At 42.3% G+C, this 21259-nt stretch overlaps 1 protein-coding gene across 2 annotated transcripts in view; it reads right to left on the bottom strand.

Annotated features, from left to right (window-relative positions):
• The window catches only part of RSU1 (Ras suppressor protein 1), a 994395-nt gene that overhangs the window by 676867 nt on the left and 296269 nt on the right, over positions 1-21259 (bottom strand). For both annotated transcript variants that reach the window (XM_069648354.1, XM_069648355.1), the window contains 2 exons: positions 17184-17266; positions 16754-16868 (listed from right to left, as the gene is read on the bottom strand). In XM_069648354.1, coding sequence (XP_069504455.1) covers positions 16754-16868; positions 17184-17266 — 198 coding nt within the window. The remainder of the gene's footprint in view (positions 1-16753; positions 16869-17183; positions 17267-21259) is intronic.

Genomic DNA, 21259 nt, shown 5'->3' with positions numbered 1-21259 from the left:
TGATTTTCTTCAATGGCTTTCCGCATGGCTTCTGGGAAGAAGTAAGGGGTCAGTGAGATAGACTTGCCTGGAGGTGTGTCAATTCGATAAAAGAACCCCTTGGCTCTTACTGGACTGCTCTTCAATACATTGTGAAACTGGAGGGAGAAAGTCAATAAGTCTCTGGTCTGGACCTTAGGTACGGGTATAATGAGGCTGTCGGGCATTTCGTAATTTTATTCTTATGCTTAAGGAACAAGGAGAGCCATCAGGATTAACTCTTCTGGCTTCCGCCAGGCCTTCACCCAGTTTATAAGATAAATGTTAATCGTTTAACGTCAGTAATCTTGCTGCACCAGGTAATTTAATGGAGACAGGAGCTTGCTTTCAGATGTGAGAGGAGTACTAGGACATTTTTTTCAGAGACGTTGAATCATTTTCACTTCCTGGTTGTACTGCTTTTTCCTGGTCAGATAAGAGTGGCCTCCATGTTCTGTTGGGCCAGCTTTTCGGATCAGTAGCAGGCAATCCCAGGTGGCACATGTCCCTTCATGGGAACTAGGGCTGGGTACATCATCTCCTTCCCAGGACTCCTCCTTCAGGTTGTCCAAGATATTGTGAATTTTTCAACATAAAAGGGTACCTAGATAACCTCTGATCCCGCCAGATTTCTTACACAATCTAAAAACACACTGATCAGGGTAAAGGCTTTGGAAAAACAGCTTGGACTCTGACTATCTGTTTACTATTTACTGCGAATGTATGAGTTACAAAATTGTTTTAAAGGCTTTAAAAATAACTCACCAAAGGGGGATACATTTACAAAAATTGTTTCCTGTCTATAAACAGATACAACAAATCTTGCAGCCTATACAACAGTGCATTGGTCATACGAACGAATATACTTCATGACAACGAACATATATAAACATCACTTTCCATCTAATTGTTCAATATATACCTAGTGAGTTTTCCCTATTGCTTTTTTCAATACAGAGGATTAACAACTTTTTGACTGTTTGAAAAATTCTTGAGCATTTATTTCTTGGCCACTTTTATTCTGTGACAGAATGAACATTTTTACTTTGTTTTACTCCTAGATTTCTGTGCAATAAACTGTTATTTTAATGGTTTAATATGGGTCAACACCCAATGTTTCGGTCTTATGGGTTTCTTTGAGCCCAAGATTGCGACAGCCTTCATCAGGACAAATATATTACTTGGTATTCCCACCTATGGGATCCTGCGTACAATGTCTGTGAAATAAAAAGACCTAATCAGTATGTATGGTCTTTCCAAAGCCACATTTATCAAAACCAAACCGTTTGGTCATATTTCTTCACTAAGTCATAAATGATTAAAGGAAATATCTTTATTTATGCATGCCCATGTTCATTATTCACTTCAATGTTACAGGACATCCTTCTGAAGGAGTATATGGGCTTACACACAAAAGCGAATAATCAGGTTCCATCTGTAGAAAATTAATTCCATAAACCGAACAACTCGACCAGTCAACAAACAATATAGCTGTAGTATGACAGAGAAACACATCCACTATTTTCTAAGAAGAATCTTTGTGTTGCTTAAAGTGTGTTGACTTCAGTACTCCGCTTTTGGCTTAGTAGGGACAATTTGATGGCACAGCCTTCACCAGGACAGTATTTTAGAACGGTAAACTATATGCTTGGTTGATTATCTGTAAAATGGACATTTAATAAAGGGGTTCCATAAAAATACCTCATTACTTTTATGCAGCTTCATAAAGAACAATCAACACACTGTTCTAAACAGCACCAGCTGGGTTTTTACACATGTACCTTAAAAGTTAAACAGATGCTTTTTTTGTATTTGTCTGTGCACCAGCGGCAAAGATATTGCTGTAGCAGGATTTGCTCGGGTTCATTGTACATATGGTGGGCATTACCTGTGCTATGGTTCAAAAGTTCAGAAAGACACAATTACATTTCTTGCATGAACATTTTTCTCTCCAGTATTCAGGGGTTGCACAGAGCAAAAACTGATGTGAAACATTTCTTTAGCTGCAGGGAACTAAGGAATCTACTGCAGTATAGGAAATTATTTGATGAAATTCAGAATGTCCCTATGATATGTACCAGCGGCCATTTAGCAGCATAAGGCCAATGCAACAGACCTTATGGTGCTAAACGGCTGGTAAGTCAGATTGAGAATGTGCTCGCTGCGAGTGGCTTTTGCCATCATAACCCATTTTACACATGTACTTGGCACCACATGAAGCAGATTTCCAAACCTGTCCTCAGGGGAATCCCCTTCTACACATGCGGATGCTAAAAAGGTTGACTGATTTGTTAAATACAGCTGTTCGCAGTTCTGGGGTATTCACATAGCCCTTATGATTTTCTTCTGGCGAAGCCAATGGCCATCGTCAAAAGTGTTGCAGCACTAACGAGATTTACTGGAAGAGCTAGATGCAATATCAACTGAACAAACATAACATACACTCTCAGAGTGCAATATAAATACTGTCTGTCTTAAGCTTATGGCAATTTCTAACAACCAAGTCACTAATAACTAGCCTAGCAACACACAGAGCATATCGCAACCCCACATATAATAAGGTGTTTGGTTTAATGCTAATCTGTTTCTTCTATGCCTTGTAGAAAAATAGAACTAAACGTACCAAATAGAAAGCAATGAGATGGCAGTCTACAACTAAAACGATGCACCTAAATACAGATCTGCCACACATCTGACACTGATTGAACAATGGGCCAGACCATGGAATCTGGTTAACAAAGGGTTTTATTACAAAATGTGTACAAGATTGGGCCAAATAAACAAATATTGTCTGAATTAAATCAAACACTGTCAGGATGGTTCTTCTCCTTGGTGGGGTATTGCTCTGGGAAAACATTTCCAAAGAAGTGGCTCTGGTGAAACTAAAGTGTTCAAACAAAGGTCCTGCCAGAGTTGCAGGGGGCGAAGGTCTCCTGGCAAATCCACAATACTTGTGAGCTCACAACCCAAGGGTTTAAGGGATTCATGCAGCCTATTTTATTTTTTATATTTGTTGGGGTCTCTTTGCTTGAGTTCTCAGTCCCGAGTTAAAGGGAACCTGCACCCCCACAGTACTCAGGATCTTTCCTCCTCAACTCCCAGGTGTTAGCTCCATGCTTGAAGCCTGTGGGTGGACTCGGCAGGCAGTCCAATAATTAGCGGGCCATCAAAGATAGATTGGAGCTGTAGAATAACAGGATGCTGCCCTATTGTTGGGACAAGAGTCTGTTACAACCCTAACTGCCTCCCTCTCCATCAGGGTTCCACTCCTCCTCTCACCTGCTCAAATCCCTCTCCCCTCCCCTGCATCTTTCCTCAAGTATGCCCCATAGATCCCTGGCCTCTATTGTCGGTCTTGTTATCGTGACCTTTTGTCTTTGTGACATTTCTCTGCGCTCGGCTTTGCTAGAATACCTCCTGTCCTAATTCTTTAACAGTCCAATCCTTCACCTCTTCAGTTCCTCCTCCTTCACCTCCTGTGGGATAGCCAAGTTCTCCGTTTACATCTTTCTGTCACCTCATTTTCCACCTTCAATAAGTTAACTAACTGTTCCACGTCCTTAAATAGTTCCTCTGCCCACTCTGCTTCACTTTCCTCTAAGTATGGTTCCTTACTTATCAATCTTTCTCCAGCTTATTTTGATTTCGTGATCGCGGGTAAATGGGCGTTTTAAAAAAAAAAAAAACGAAAAACAGCAGTTTTATTTTTTTTAGAACACTTGCAAAAACGGCCGTTTATCCAAAACCATTTTTTTTTTCTCAAAAGGCTATGATCCCAAACCCATTTAGGCCCAAGTAATACACTAGCACATTTCAACACTTGCAGCAGAGCGGCTTTCTCAGGGGAGAAAGTCACTGGCAAAGATAGGTGGTTCTACTCAGCTACAAATTCTGTCTTCAATCTTATTTTTGCTTCTGTAAAATGTCTTCCTGAGGAAACCTTAAACAGGGTATTCAATAGCAACTTAAGTACAAACATAGTCGCATGTGATATAATAAGAAAAACGTCATAGTCGCTCTGGGAGTTCAATACACCAACTGGCTCGTAACGCAAAGAACAAACTCTCCAGTACACTACCACTGTACGAAATATGGTGTGTGGGCTGTCAAAAAGGCTGCTTTCAAAAATAAGCAGCTTTTGGGCTGGCCCCCTTCTGCGAGTTCATCGTATTTTTAACTAAACAAATTTCCTACATGTTTTGATGGACACTTAATGACCCTGTGAATGGGCACTCAAAAAAAAGTTCGGAAGAAGAGCTACCATAAAATAATCAGCTTGCAGCAATAACCGACGAGGAAAGATACTTATGTCTTGGGAAAAACATTAAATTAGTGGAGGAGGGGAGTGTAGAAAAAATATCTTCTGTATTAGCATAAATAACAGCAAGCATTTGCGCATTTATCAACGACAGCTCCTAATCCAGCGAAATATTGTTTGGCTGTTGAAGAGATTGGAAACGTGGACAAGATACTCGTTAATTACACAAGACACCTTAGGTTATGTAACTTGGTAAGTGTAAAGCACTAAAGTTCAACGCATGTTACCTTGAAGCACTGAGTGATCATTGAGGGGTGCAGTAATGCACCTAGCTGGGCTTCCGGTAGACCAGCTGAACATGATTGTACCCTGTATTTACGGGGAGGGTAATAACACCATTAAGGCAAAATCAAAGGCTGTCCAGTAATTTTAGCAGCAGGCTACAGGCAAAAACGATGTGTGGACCTTAGGGGAACTGGGTGAGTCTAATGTCGGTTGCGTGGTGGTTCGAAGTTTAGTGGGAGACTGGCGAGATATTAAGGGGCCCTGCACAAGATAGTGTATTTGGTACTGGAATAACTGTTCGCAAATTGCAGGCTTGTACTTCGGTAAATGATTACACGTGGCAACAAGCACGTTGAATGCAGCTTGCCTTTTCCTGGTGCACTGTGTAGAGTTGCCATTGATGGGTGGGTTTAAATCTAGGCCTGAACCTAGTGACAGATTTTGATGAATGGGTGAGGGCATAGAGGAAGGTTGGGTTTTCAACAGGTTAATTGTTAAAACAGGGGAACCGGGTGCAGAACCAAGATTGACAGACACTGTAAGACTAATGTTAACAGATGGCGTCAAGAACACACCAACTCCAAGGAACAGTTCAATGTTTTTTTTTTATTGAAATGATTGAGAAGGAGCTCACTATTGGCCATCACTCCTTCCGTGGTATCCCCTGCGCAGTTTCCGCCATAAGACAGGCGTCCCTATACCCTGAAATGGTCACAAGACATCAATAACCCTTACGGTCTATTTCCTAATTGAGTGGTTGTGATGGCCTAAAGAAAAAAACAGCTCATCTAGCTCTCCACCTCTGGGAACAATGTAGGTGAAACCTAGCTTGGGTTCCCCAATAAGAATGTTATCATGAAGTGTTGTCTTGCAATCACCCAGGTCCTGTTCCTTGCATGCTCTTGTACTCTCCCCCCCTCTCTTCCCATCACTTTCTCTCATTGTTCTCCTTTCAGCTCCTCTAATCTCCTCGCCTTTCTCCGCTCTCCTACTCTTCCCTCTCCACTATACCACACTACACCCACACCATCAACCACAGTCAGCCATCTTTTCATTTCAGAGTTCATAAGTCCTTCAGCGTTTCGCCGCTTGTTAAAAATGAAGTTACTTGCAAAGTTCATATCAGTACCAAACAGAGGTCAGGATTACCGGTTTAACAAGCGGAACTCTCAGGTGTGCTTCTGAAAATAGTCAATTGTACAGTACATGTCTGTGTCCCGTATAGCATCTGGATTGACAGGTCAATCCGCCACCTTGCAGTTTCTCTCCGGCTCGCTTTGCATTGGGTTGCTCGCACTTTTCTTCCCCACTAGGCCTTCAGTATAATGTAGTCCTATGAAACAAAAAGACAACAAACTGGCCAGCATTTTGCACAACAGGTATATGGCTTGAATAGGTGGTATACTGTTCATCTTTCCAGGCACAGGTAGAGGCAGATGGGACAGAAACTGGGGCCCTCCCAACGTACACATCCCATCTCTGGTAAACACCCTGGCCTGCCTTCTTCCCCAGGTCGAGAGGGGTATCCATCCACTCTTGACATGGTCGGATCTGGGATCCTGTTACACAGATCAGATTCTGAAGACAGAATGGCCGGCGTGAAACGTGTGCTTGCAGCAGAGTCATGAAAACTTTGTAAAGGTGTCTCGGGAGGATAGCTCAGGGGAAACGCGCTCGCCTTGGAAGCAAAACGGCACGGAGCAACACCGGTTCGAGCCCCGGGTCCGCGCTTAGAAACCTCTGTGTATTTAGAGTGTTATAAATAACCCATTACAATTACCTTTGTCAGACCCTCCCTTTTCTGTCAGTCTCTACAAGGCCATGGCTATAGGGCATGTTAATTTAAGTGGGCCCGGAAACATTCTGGGATAAGCAAGGGGCAGGGAGTATTGAAGGATAGAAAACCAAACTGGGCAGCATGTGCAAAGGGAGGAGAATGGATAGCAGGCACACCCCTAGAAAAGAGTCATGATAAAATTATGCTGATCCTACAGGACAAGCGTACATGAATACATAAAGCCATGCTACAGCAAATAAAGAGATGAGGATTTAAATTCTGAAGTCTAACAAGTAGCCTAAAATGCCACTTTGGGCTGTGTGAGAAACCCAAAAGGTATTCTCCCTCCTACTCCCCTTGGAATCTCTACGCAGGTGGCCAAGGAAAGGCCAATGCTTTTGGATCCTGACCCTGGGGATGGAGAAGCAAAGGAGGATCACCTCGGAGGAGGGTCCTTGAGGATTGGGATGCCCCTACGCTAGACATGGTATTCCCCCCCTTTTCTTAGTAATAGTCAACCTAACCCTCACCCAACCATTATAGGCTGTTACAAGCCAATTCCCCTCATTGATTATACGCACAACACCTGACAGTACGGAGATGAAGAAGAGGCAACTAAGAGAAAAGAAGATTACACCTCTTCACCACTTAAGTACTGAGACGAGGAAGCTGCATCCTAAACACTGGGAAGGTCAGCATGTCTGTCTAACTATGGTCAGGCAAGTTTAATACACCTATAAATCAGAACAATTGAACCGTGATGGTGAGGCTGGATTACCACTTAACTCATATGATTGTTATCAAAAATGTATTTATACAATACACTAGTTATTCAAAATCACATAAAATACACTACATCATATAGGCAATTTGAACTAATTACCAAAGAAACAAAACAACTCTTCCATCAGTCATTCACAGTCACACCAACAAATGTCCACTTTCACACTCACAAGGTAGCGAGGAGGACGGTCAGACCTCACAGAGACCGCCTCATCGCTCAACACACATAATTTAAACAGTTAGTGGTATATACACAAGTCCACATTTAGTTCATGTAGACTTTTCTCGTCTACATATGTTTCGGTCACTATAAGGCCATTGATGGTGGCGACATAGTTCAAAAGGACCTTCTTCAAGACAAATATCAGGGGTGGTTTTCTCTGCATTCCAGTCTTTCCTGTGTCGATGCAAGGTAAAATCACCCTTCTTGTGGTTTTTGGCTCCCTATAAAGAATAAAACATTCATTCATAATCCAGCCTCATTTCTTGTATGTCAAAGACATCATAAACAAATTAAGCGCCAGACTATTGAATAGTCAGAGAAGACTGAAGAATCCAGTAACGTTTGGGATTTACTTCCGCCAAACCTATACTACCCTCACTACGTGGTTAGTGGAGGTCAGTAAGGGTTCTATACAACCACTATGGGTTGTTCTGGAGCTTAATTTGTTTATGATGTCTTTGACATACAAGAAATAAGGACGTGGATGTGCTGTTTTCACAATTTTATTCTAAATTGCAATGGCCAACCGCTTTTAGTTTTTCTTATTCAGATAAATAGTTCTATCAGCAGGGTACATTCCCTCCTGTAATCACAATAGATTTCAGTTTTCAGATTTCAGAGACAAATATTTCCCCCAAGCCAAAGCCATCTTGGCGTTTACCGCTTATACTTTGGCAGTTTCCTCAGAATATTTCAAGGCATCCAGCCAACAAGCCTACTTTGCATAGTCCACTAAGTGCTGCTCTGTTCTTGCAGTTCTGGTCCCCAGATTCCATGTTATACACATAGGACACTTGCTCTCCTCATTATCTTGAGGAAGACCGTGACTGCATACAGTGTAAATCTATCCACGGGAACCAATAATTGCAAAATGGGCAAACAGTTTATTTTTCGCGAATGTCAGACCTCTTTGGATTCCCACAGGTGTCTTCAGAAATGCAGCAAATAAGGAAAATGGGGAACCCCATGCGACACCCCAGGGCCAAATGTGTGATTTTCTAACTAGAAGAGTCAGTGGAATGTAGCGGCGCATTGCTTTTCTCAATATTCACACAGATGCCATTACAAGTCCAAACATGTCCAGACCATACTTTTTTTCTGTCATTTTTCAAATTTATTCCCAAACTATGCGAATTTCAGCTACATAGTTGTTGCCTGAGCTGCACAAATGACTCCATTCTGAACTTGGCATTTTGTCTACGTTTCAGAAATGTATGCCTTTGTCTTCTTCCCACTCAGCTTTCTTACCCGCCTCTACCATTCTGTCCAAGCACATCCTATTGAAAAAAAAAGGGAAAATCGCCTACCTCTCACAAAACTAATGGTAACCCTATAAAAAATATTTACTTTTGTTTCCATTCATCCTGTTCTTGAATGCTTGGAAAATGTCAAATTCAGAACAGCAAACCATTTGTTCCTAGCTGTTCCAAGGAAAAAACCACAGGCTTCTTTGTACCTCACGTTATTGCCATTTTCTGAAAAAACACAATATTTTGTCACTTTCTTGTTATTTCCTCAAACCCCTCTACAGCAAACTAAGAACCCTTGGTGGTGTAATGACCACCTACATGTGGGAAGAAAAGGTTGGAAATTTGGCAGCAGTATCACTTAACAGCAAAGTAACAAGGGATTGAATGTGACATACCGAAATGTCCAAAAAGGGGGGCTCAGCACTGGGAGCAAAAACCATCAACAGTTAAGAACCCTTAACCCTAAAGAAACAGCTATTTCAAACTAGCCAGTCAGAAAGGGTTCAGGTCTGTGGTTTGCCAGAGTGCAATGCCCCTTAATATCCATATTTGCTTGCAGTGTTAGGATTGTGATGTTAGCTTGTCCTTGTACCGTGATTAAAGATTATTCCACATCCAGTTAAATTGGGTTTGTGTTCCCTTTTTCCTGTGGGACTGCATTTCCTTAGTAACTAGCTTGCACATTTAGATCAGCCAATTCTCCAGTTGAGGTTTGTATTTGAATTTTCAAGATGTATTTTTTTCATTAGCATCAGCTACAGCTGGTGTTGCTTTGGCAGGGTTAAGACTGAAGGAAAGGTCATTGAACAGGTTAGTGTTTGATGTCAGCAGTGCTTAGAGTAATGAAGTGCCCAGCGTCAATGTTCACCTACCAGGTATCCAGACATTGGCAGGATAGAAACATGTGCTGAAGAGCTGCTTTTGGCCTGCTGTACCACCAACAGAAATCTGGAAGGCATTTCTGTGCATGTATACTCAAAGTTGACTCGCATGTTTCAATGAAAGTATGTTGTTTATTACAGGTTAGGACAGATCTTGCAAGTTACTGACACATAGCATAAACATAAGAAAAGATTGCTTCACCAAGCGCCTTGTCTCATTCAGATTTAGGCCCTTATTCACAGAGCATTTTCCAATGGGGTTTATTATAAACCTCTTCTGTGAGTTAGGCCCCTAGAGTGATTAGGGTAGCATGTGATACATTATGGAGGAGGTGCAAGTGTTGGTTACAAAATGAGCAGACATTTAAGTTTACATTGGGAGTCCAAGGTCAAATAAGAGTCTCTGTAGTGCTGATACACAGATTTTGATTTTCAGATAAGAGTTTTGAGAATTATAACCTTAACTTTTTTCATAATCATTGTAAGTGATTTCAATCTGGCACACACCCAAGTCACGCCCAGCACGTGGTGCGCAAATGAAACCCTTATATATTTGTATCTATAAGTTCAATATTCTGAACGATATACCACTCATATCACACCCTTCTCCTGAGACCCCACCGGTCACACTGAACCAGGAATCAGGCTAGTTTGCAAAGGTAAATATTTATTTATGTATTTAGAATTTAAATCACAATCTATTTTAATAGGTAACAGCAATCACCAATGGGGTGACCGAACACAGAATAATATCTTTAATGCACTAGGAATCAAGTAGTGAGCACAAAAACGAATGCAGCACAGAAAAGAATACTTTTGGGTTGGTTTGGAACAGATAGCATTATGGTTAGAGGTTCCCTCTGCAACACCCATCAACCCACCAATAGGCAATTTAAATAGATGTGAGGAGAGAGCAGGCCCTCAGGAATAACACAAATCAAACATAATATCACTCCCACCTTCCCCCTTTCAACACAAGAGAAAAACGGAAATTGACTTTTCAACTGTCAGCCTGGCTTTGACATTGGCTGAGCAAAAACACCAAATGTGGTCAAAATGCTTAAATTATTATAAATTCCTACAGAAGCCGCTTTGAACAGATGCAAACAATCACAATCAATGATTTAGTCAGAAGAAAACATTTGAAATCTCAAAGTCAAAGTAGGAAATAATTTAAAGCTAATTCACACGTGTAAAACTTTTCAGAATGTCAAATCGCGGAAAACTTTTCCTTATGCGATTTTTGCTATAACGGGTCAATCGCACGGTTTTGGTCTCTATGGATAGCTAAGGATGTTAGGTACAAGTGGGAGTTGAAATGTTGCTTCAATCATAAAAACTGAGGGAGTTATAGAGGTTTTAGTAAGAGGCGTTTTTCGAAAATAGGAGCGAGATTGGAAAACAAAAATTTCGGGTTTAAAAATAACAGATGGGTTTTCTTATGCTATATTAAGGACTACGAACAAGAGAATGCCACACAGGAATCAGTTATTCATGGCTGCTCATAACTATTCATGTGTGATACTCTAGTTTCCGTTTGGTCTGGGAATTACTTTTCTTAATCAAATCAATAAAGACTTAGGGTTTAGTAACATAGATGAGAGAAAAGTCAGCGCAAAGATAGTTCCAACAATACTACAGTTCTGAATTAAAGAAGGGATGGGTTTGAGATTGGGATCATACAATGCAGATATATTATGGGTCACTGTTCTTCCTATTCATACTTAGTCCTTTGTAACGAAATTGGACCGTCAGTTCTGGTCATGGATTGGATCTGTCAAGGAAGGACAGCACATCAGGCGTGTGACTGGATCAGCTAGGCCGGTCATCGGATTTGCACAGGATTTGTCCTTGTTGCTGGATATTTCAAAACGATCTGGCAATCCTTGTGGTAGTAAGCCAAATAATTTCAGGATGCTAGTTCAGAAGGCTTTCCCACACCACAGCGTTCCACTGGGTTCTGAGAATAAGTTTGAGGATTTAGGCCTTGCAGAAAATCAATAGTCCTCTACTGCTTGGCAAGAGTTTTAGCATCTGGATCTGGAAGGATGTTAAAGGCTGGATGTAGAATGCTGGAACAAAGTGCTTCGCCGGAATCAGGAAAGTGAGTGAATCAGTGAGTCAATATGTGTTGTCAGCTGTCTCCATTTATCCTTTTAAATGACATCACAAAAGGGGTGTATGGGCCGGCTTAACTAAGCTTGCCCCCGTGAGCTGGGATTGGATCAGGACCTCATCTCTGCCTTGCATGTGAGTGATCAAATCAAAGCCGGATGATTTCACAATTACGGTTTAGCTTTACAGTCCTTAGAAACCTCCCCTTAGCCACTAGTCTCAAAATCGGATTACATCCTAAATACATATTTCTACATTGGTAATCTCTATACAAATTGCACACAAAGATTCCATACTTTATGTAGCATCTGTTCATCAAAATCCCGCAGCTGTGGGATCTTGTTTCACCTTTCTGCAGAATTTAGTCCTTTTAGCCATGAAAACATTTTCCAAACTTTCTGCAAATTTTCCCAAATGTGTGTGTTTACCATAGGGATGTGTGTGTATATTTTCACAATTCTAGCATTCATACAGTTCACATAAAACCACATAGATTGCCATTCCTGTCCAGAATCTGTGACACGGTTCTACCGCCTCTTGAAACGTACAGCCAAAAATTAGACTAACAACTCTGTCCTTTTTATATTTTTCACCGCTTTGAATAACAAGTTATGTGTCTCTAAAAATTGTTCATTGTTCATTCTTAACTGCAAATGGTCCGCCCCTTTGTCTCTCCCTGGAGTCCAGGAGCAGCCCCCTCCTTTGGGGAATTCCTTACAGGAGCAGTTTACAAATCTTTCACATGTCCGTTTCCTGGGCTGGAAGATCTGCCATTATTCCTTCTCTCTCTGTAGACAAAAGTCTGGCTTAACCCATAATTATCATCCACTAGTGAGTTTCTGCTGAGAGGATTTCCCTCCCCTTGGGAGAAACCGATTTTTCCACTCCTTGCAGCTCAGCCAGGCTAATTTATTCTTAATTTCTTAAAATCCAACAGAAACTAAACTTGTTGCATCAAATAACAAATACATTTCTTTCTTAGCTTTACATCTGTGGGATCAGAAACACAACCGATATCTGTATTGTTTTTAGCAACAATCCTTTTATGTTTGCTAATCCGGCAGACTTTTAGTTTAGATCACTTTGAAGTTTCATCAGGAGAGCTTATCTGACAGAAGCTGTCAGTCACAGGCAATCCGGTTTTTCGGAGGAAATGTTTTGCTCTTCACATGTGAGGACTTTGTATATTCGCAATGCTTCATTAGATTACTGAATTTTAGCACCCAGCAAGATTTTGAATGTTGAAAAGTGTTGTGTATAGGCATTTTGGAGTTTTTAGCAACAAAGCAAATGTCATTAATAGGCACATTTTGGAGATTCACTTGCAAAGTGCTGCTTTTCTCTCTGCACTCGGTTTGCTGGTCATGGAGCCCACCCGCACATTTTTTACAGGGTGTGCTCTATTTCACGACACATGCACCATGGGTGGCAGGTTGTGCATCCATCTTTTTGTGCGTTTGAGAACACGTTTTTTTGTATTTTGTGGCACGCACCAGCGTTTTGCCGACATTGTTGCTGTTTCTTGCACCAAAACTATCAGAGTGATGCCGCATAGGATAGAGGAGTGGGTCAATACATCCCACATCATACAAATCATTTTGGTTTGTCCATGTTTACAACAGGAGGGATCTAAAAAAAAAGGAAACTTTTGGTGATCATAAGACCATGTTTTCTGCCATAATCATTCCATTTCTGTTCAACAGTTTGTACATTTTCTTGAAAGATGCTGGACTATCACAGCGCGTTTCTTACTGAGTTCTTGAAGGGATGCCATCACCAGTGTGTTCTCTGCTATAATCGCCCAGCTCACCGGCTGCAGTCAAATCCCTGGTCGGCCTGCCATCAACTGCCTTATCTGTGTGCACCCGGGGGTCCAAAGTCTTTCAACATCGACTCAGTTAGTTGTCCTTTTTGGAGTGTTGAACGTCATGTATACATATTCTAACAACCTGTAGTGAGGGAGGTTTACGCCTATACCACCATGAAGCAGTGCTAACGCAGACCCCACAATGCAGCACATGTGCCACAAGCCAATCTGTTGCATAGACACAATATGCAGCCGGGGTTCTGCCGCCACCTTCACCAACGCTCTCTACTGTTGCATCCCCTTCCTTCCCACATCTGTTCCCGCAGCCCTCAGGATTAACGCCACCTCCCTCTGCAAAGTGGCTGTGCCCAGGCGAACGAAAAGGTTGCAGAAGCCATTGCCTGCACAATTTCAATTTGCCCATTTGATTCGGAGATGGATTCAGCTCAGGATCCAGGAGCGATTACACCCTTGCTCGCAACTCAAGTGAGGTACAGCACTTACCATTCCAATTGCTGTCTCATTGGTTCCAGTATACTCTCTCCCACGCAGCATTGTTGCAGAAAAAGGAATCTTAGAAATGTGCTCTGCTTCAGCAGCCCTTATAAAGCACTGCTAGTTCTTCCCGCCATCAGGTTCGAGCAATAATTGCAAGAAAAATAGAAGAGAGGTCTACCTGGTGATAACCATCCACAATGATTCCGCTGTTGAAACTGCCCGACGCGCAGGGGGTTTTACACTTTCGTAACTTCAGTGTATTTTGGCCTACCAATGGCATATGGGGAGATATTGACAGTGAGAAATCATATGCTGCACTCTTATGTGCAACGATAAACATCATGACATGGTAGGATTGACATGTTCGTGTGTCTTCACAACATGTTGCACTATAGAAGACTGGAGAAGCCGTCCACCTATGAACTTGAGTTGAAGGAGTGCCCAGATTAACTCTTCTATTTGACTTGCAGAATATTACTGAACATGATGAAAATTAATGTTTGATTAGCCTGGATGACACTTTACAGGTACAGAGCCTTCCAATTCACAAAATATCAATATCCTGAAACAATGTGAGCATCCCTTGGAGCATGCGTGTATGCGGAGAAGAGGTTGAGTGTGAGGGAGTGGGTTCCTGTAGACAGCATGGTCTGTAAATGCAGTGATATTTAAACAAAAGTGCTGGTAAATAGGAAATAGCTCTTAGAGCATCTCCCCAGCCCCAATTGGATGCAAGTCCACACATTCTGTCCTGAAATGCTGCAGAATTAGTTATTATGGCATACGCATACAAAGTCTTGGGGAAAACGCATGATCCACACACAAACTTTTATTGCAGTTTTACATTTGAGGAGTTACACTTGGCAACCATTACAATATTTGGTGAACAAAGAGTAGCACCCTGTTTCTCACATGGTTTGTTAGGAGGCCCATTAGCGGTAGAGTGGACAAACACCAATCTAATAATTCTTGAGGGTGTGCAAAAACAGAAGACATGGGACATATTTAGTTCTGCAACAATTCTGATGGGTTTCCACATACAATTCTGGCTACAGATCGAGTAGTATTCCTAACGAAATTGAGTGCATACGCGATATGCATCCTTATACTTGGAAGAAACATGATAACGCACATCTATTTCCCTCATTCCCAGGGCTTTAAGTGGAGTAAGAAATTGAGCGGGGGGCCTCATTTGGGGGCGTGGATTGCATGATGGGCATGGCCTCAAAAAACATGCACAATCATTATAAGGTACGCAAACAAATATATAAATGTATGTAAGCGTACCTTACTATGGTTTGTGGACCATTCAAGCCATCGTTTTTAAACACAGAATGTTACATATTTCAATGTTTATAAAAGATGGCTTGAAAAGTGCACAATTCAATCCATCTTTTATAGAAAGCCTGAGGCGTCTTTGTCCGTCGACAAAGGTTTATCAAGGATCGCTTGAATTATGTACTTTTCAAGCCATCTTTTGTAAACAGAGATAGGCTACACATTTCTACGTTTACAAAAGATGGCTTTAAAAGTACACAATTCAAGCCATCATTTGCAATGGACAAAGACGCCTCCAGCTCGGTGATCTGCACTACAGATTAGATCACCGAGCCCGAGGAGTCGTTAACTCTCGGCCAACCTGGGGGCTCTGTGATCTAACCTGCTCTCCAAAGCAGATTAGATCACAGAGTCCCCAGGTTCACTGAGGGTCAAAGACACCTCAGTGACTTGGGGAGGGGGTTGGGAAACAAAGGAACCATAAATTCCTATCATGACCCCTCACATGAGGGGTCACGAGAGGAAGTTACAGCGACTGGCAGAAGTGCCAGCGAACCACAGCGTCGCTCAAACTGCAACGAGTTTGAGCTACACTGTGGCTGGCTGGCACTTCTGTCAGTCACATATTGCGTGACTTCAAAGTGGCGGGCGTATATCAACCATCGCGGCTACGGCCGTGGCGGGATAATGTGTCCTGCCGTGTCATGGTGGGACCAGGGGGGCCCCGGCTCAACCCCACTTTTTGGAGACTGCCGAGGGAGGCATAATTAATGTACCACCTTTTCATAAAATTCCTAAATATCATTAAAAAGAACTAAGGCTAACCATTTCCAGTTGGGGTGACCTGGCCAGACATTCAGGAAGAAGGAGGTTGTCGCCCCGAGCAGCTGTTTGAAGCACTACTGTGTTCTTGTGCAGAATCTGAACATGTTGGAGATGGAGGCGATATTCCTCCAATCTCAAGGTCCATCATGTGTAGTCAAATGCCCCAAAGAGTTGCGACAACCATCATACCTCAGCCAAAACATACTCACCTCTGTGGGCCACCTTAATCACGTATGTGGGACTTATCACGGTTATTACTATTGCCTTACAAGGAAAATACATTTTTCACAATTCTAATCTCCCCCACCCTTGGAAACTTCTTACAGCGCTTCATGAGAACATAAATCGTGTGATACACTACACACAAATCATTTGATTTGACCAAATATTGTTGCATACATCAAGCATTCCAGGTTCATAATCTGCCACATTGCCAAATTTATGAATTTGTGGAGAAGAGAAGATTTGGAAACTTCACACATTTCAGAATAGCAACTAATCTGTGTACAGGTTATTGCAAACAAACATGTCCAACTACACTTCCATTGCTAGATTTAATCTTAAATTAATTGCTAATTTGTCTCAATTGGTATTTTCAAAATGGTATTGTACAAGCAAGGCATGTTGTGGATTTTGAAAAGGATATGTCATTCAACTTGGCAAAAGATGACCACCAATCTGAAATCCATTTTTATCCATTACAAAAGACTCAACACAATTTCAAAAATACAGCACCCTCTCCTTCTTGGTCTTACCGAGTTCTGGTGGCAGCACAGTCAAGCGGTTGCCTTGGATATGAAGTTCCTTGAGCTGCGTCAGTTCACCAGTTTCTTTGGGCAATGACACAAGGTCATTATCCCTAAGGCTGATCTGATTGGAAACACAAAGTGGTCAGAAATCATTTTCACATAAAATAAAGGAACATCCTTTCCTGTTCTCCCCTTCCCCCACCCCTTTGCCACCGGGTGGTCCTCCTTCGCCCTTACTAAAGCATTCTATAACCCCCAACATGCTTCTTTATGATGTGTTCTATTTATAGACAAGTCTCTGATGCTGAGCCAGAGGCAGTACCCGCGGGTTTATCCTACAAAGTAAACCTTACAACTTCTTAAATTGCTTTGCTTCTACTTCTACAAGAGCTACGAAAGCGAATTGATTTTCCAGGAATTTAGATAAATTACTTACTATCTGCAACTTGGTGAGCTTCCCGATATCTGGCGGGAGGGTCTCGAAATCGTTGTCACTTAGATAGAGTGCGCGCAGGGTGGCTGCAAATTAAACAGCAATATATAAACAGGGTGGCACATATCCCGACCGCGCGAGGCTTGATCAATAGCGAAGAGTCAGCTCTGATTAATAACCCTGACTTGGTGAAAAGCCTTCGACACATCCAGGGCTGGCGCTAATAACAAGCGGGTCAAGCTCAGATTTACTGGCCCATTGTGCGGCAGCAGTGTTTGGGAAAGCATCTATTGCCAGGGGGGCTGACACAATTAGCAACTTATACCATATGTTAGACTGGAGCAGTTCTTGGCACACCATTTCAATGCTCAACTGACACAAAATGCCATTATTTTCTTTGCTACCAGCTGCTGTTCACCAATACCCTTCAATACAATATGCAAACAAAAATGGACGTTATAGTAAGGAGAATGGTCTAACTGTAAGAGAAATGTAGTTTTAAGTAACATTTCACACATTTTAGATTATTAAATGAATACAGTTTTAGTGTGGACAGACACACACACACACACACACACACACATACAATAACCCAATTACTGTATGTAAATGCTCTTGTAACTAGATTTCCGTGGCTCTGCACTTCTTCTGTTCATGCATTTATCAAACTCTGGAAAAAAGGTTCACACCAACAAAATAAATTCCAGTTCAGCACTAAGAATAGGTTTTCATAGAGTACTTGATACTGTGGCTTTTTACCCATTTAGCAGGCGCTGTAAACAACAGTTGTTACTATAGCTAAATGAAATGGCACTCGGAGAATTGGCCGCGAAAGAATAGTATTGGACCCGTGACCAGCCAGCTCACAAACCTCTGCGGCAAGCACTGATCACCTGATCTGCTGCCACTCCTCAGATCCAACTTGTTGCCCATTTACACTCAACAGCCTCCCTTCCCTCTATCATGAATAATATCCGTGAGGTTGGGGGTCATCTTGAATGTGGTGGATGTCCTACATAAGCAGTTGCCAAGGTCACCCATGCAATGGACAGGGGCAGATGCCCCCCTGGAGAAGGCCAGCAGAGTGGGCTAGCAGGTGTTCATCTCTTGCACTCACACACCTTTAACATTTCCGTCATTTTAGCAGAAAGATCCTAGTCCATCCTACAAAGGTGTGTTCGGGCAGCCTATTCTAGTACCAAACATACATATCGAAGGAATGCACTCACAAATGGGGCAACCTGACAATTGTGGCTAAAACTGGCTCCTTCCCTTCATCACCTTCTTCCTAGCCAGCATTCATCGGAATTTCAAGCACCAACTTGTCCGCTTTGCTTAATTATGGTACCTACAGTTAATTGCCATGTACACACAGTACAGCCTTCATCTACTGATCGCACTGCCAGAGACACCCCAACAGTTGGAGCCTTGTTGCAACACTCTTGCTTGGCATGATCAGCGAGGTCGGTCAAGCAATTATGAAGTTGCTTTGTCTGTGGCCTGACATGTGCTGGCCCACCCGAATTCTTGATGGAGGCGAGGGAGCTGCAGTTATAGAACATAAGCATACCAGATGCACTTCTGGTTGCTTAGCTTCAAGAGCATGATTGTAGGTTGAGTAGACAGTGGCATTACATTTTTACATGGGGGACCAAGCTAAAATAATAAAACTAGCAATTGCTTTTAAATCCCAGAAAAGATTGGTCTCTTTTGATGCGGCCAAATGTAGGCAAACGCAACTTGGCCAGAATAATACTGTATATCAAGTGTGGGCTTTCGTACTCGTAGAGGGGTGCATAGTACTGTGTGTTGCTGTATCCTTCCTATTATTGCGAGGGATCAAGGGATATTGCATTCCATAACATCAGGACACCCACAGGTTGGAGACCCGTGATATAGAGCATTCATCCAATAAGTTATTTCCCCACACTGGTACAGGACAACATCAGGTGGAAGAGAACTACAAGAATACGGTCCCTATTCAGATCATATTCCAGGGTCCCTCATCCTCCCATTGATCCATGCCACATGGGATTGGCTCATTCAGCCCTGGATTTTGCTTTGAATTCTGGGCTTGTAATGCTTTATTTGTAATTGCCCCAGGATGTAAATAGTAAAGCAGGAGTGGATGGGCTACAGCACTTGATGTGGGGCACCTTGAAAGCTCTTTCTTTAGGAATAAAATGGATCTACCTTTTTGTTTATTGTAAATAGTCTGCGTATTCACTTTCGCTTCAGAGAAAAGACTTTGCTTAGGATCTCAGAGTCTGAGTGTGTTTTTTGGGGGGGTAAAATAACACAGACGGTAATTACCACTACTGCCAGAGGTACTGGAAAACAAATTACAGAAATACCAGATGCCCAGTGGTAATGGCAGTGTTATTTCTGCGATACAATTAACAGTATTCCAGAAATACCACTTGCTGTATTTCTTTTCTAACCCTTAACCTCACATTGTTGGGGTAATGGGCAGTGTGTAGAGTAGTGGCTCCTACCACTAGTGGACATTTTATTTCAATGTACAGATGGTTTAACTCTGATCGTCGGAGGGGTCAACACTGAATTTTGAATGCATTGCATGTGAAAGGTGGTGAAAGGGTGGCCACTTTCTCATCTTCTTCCAATTCCCCCCAAGATAACATTTATTTATTGTACTGAAGTGAAGGGAATGCCTTTTGGTCGGTGAGAAAACGTTAAACCAATTCTTGGGACATTTCAAAATGCTGGCAACTATTTTCGATGACATGTTTACAGTGGCAATGATGCTTATTGCTGGCACCAGGGTCATAAAGGTGTTTTAAAGGGGCAATGCCGGTATGTATTGTGGGCCCAGGCATCATGAAAATGTTGAAAAATGCTCCTATTCGCAGTTGGGGAACTAGCATCTATCGGATGTTTTCAAGTGTTACCTCCACTGAACCACTTCTATGGCTTTCGTTTTGGCTATATTGCCACCTATGAGCCAAAACGATTGCATTAGAGGACAGCTAAGGAGAAATACGATATGTGGAGGGGTGCAAAGCTTGTAGGGGTTTGGTTTATTTATTCCCCCTTTGGCTGTCCAAGGCCATGCTAATCAATAGGACGATTCCGAACCACTTCCTGCCGTCCCCACCCAAAACGCATCCTCCTGAGATCTTTGTGTTAGCTTCATCAAACCTTACCATCAAAAGTTTTGCTCAAAGTGCCTAGCAGTGTTTTTTCAAAGCGGTCTGAGTTAATGACTTTTTGGATCTCCAAACGCGCTACTGCTGTGATTGAATAGGTCTGCTTTCAGCCACTCGATTTATAAGCATTATGCGTGTCCGTCACAGAAGTTATTTTAAAAAGAAGCATTGGCAAAGGCAACAGTTTTGGCTTGTGTATAGGTATTTGGCATTTGCAAGGCACTGCTCTATGGATCAGGTTCCCGATGGTTAATACCACTACGGCAGTGCCTAGCAAATGCATTTTCCATGCCTACACAAAAGCCTAAAACTGTTGACATTGCCAATGCCTTTTTCAAGTTGTACTGTAAAATTGACTACTTCATCCCATTACTTCAATTAATCCCTCATCCCCCTCCATATTACTTCGGGGTCCCTTGCACTAATTTGGAGACAATATTAAGAGCCACCTGCCTCCCCACCCATGGCGATAAAAGCTACTGTGCGAGTAGGACACAACAGGGTCAGCTGTGTACATCTTAAGACAGGACTGCTGGTAAAGTGAACAGCTGAAATGCACCGGGCACTCTCCCCACAAAATCTAAACTGCGAAAACAGGGACAACGGACTGCTGCCTAAAGAACTTATGCATCTCATTGCGTTCTCTCCTTTCCTTGAGTTAATGCAAGGATCAACACTCTTGTATCCTCGCACACGGTCAGTCATGCGCGAACCTCTGGCCGATGCACAGTAAATAATAGTGTGGCCATGAAATACTGCCTTGCTTCAGGCTTCCCACTGCTATTCTCAAACTCACTCATTCGCCATGCCAACATCCGCATTGATTCGCCCACCCCAACATATGTATCCATTCCTACATGCGTATTCAATAATCTATTCATCCAGATCACTAACATGTATTTCTCCGTCTCC

The sequence above is a fragment of the Ambystoma mexicanum genome, chromosome 2q (genome assembly GCF_040938575.1).
Source record: "Ambystoma mexicanum isolate Mex_15411 chromosome 2q, UKY_AmexF1_1, whole genome shotgun sequence".
Classification (NCBI taxonomy): Eukaryota; Metazoa; Chordata; class Amphibia; order Caudata; family Ambystomatidae; genus Ambystoma; species Ambystoma mexicanum.
This window is presented reverse-complemented; position numbering and strand designations above follow the sequence as displayed.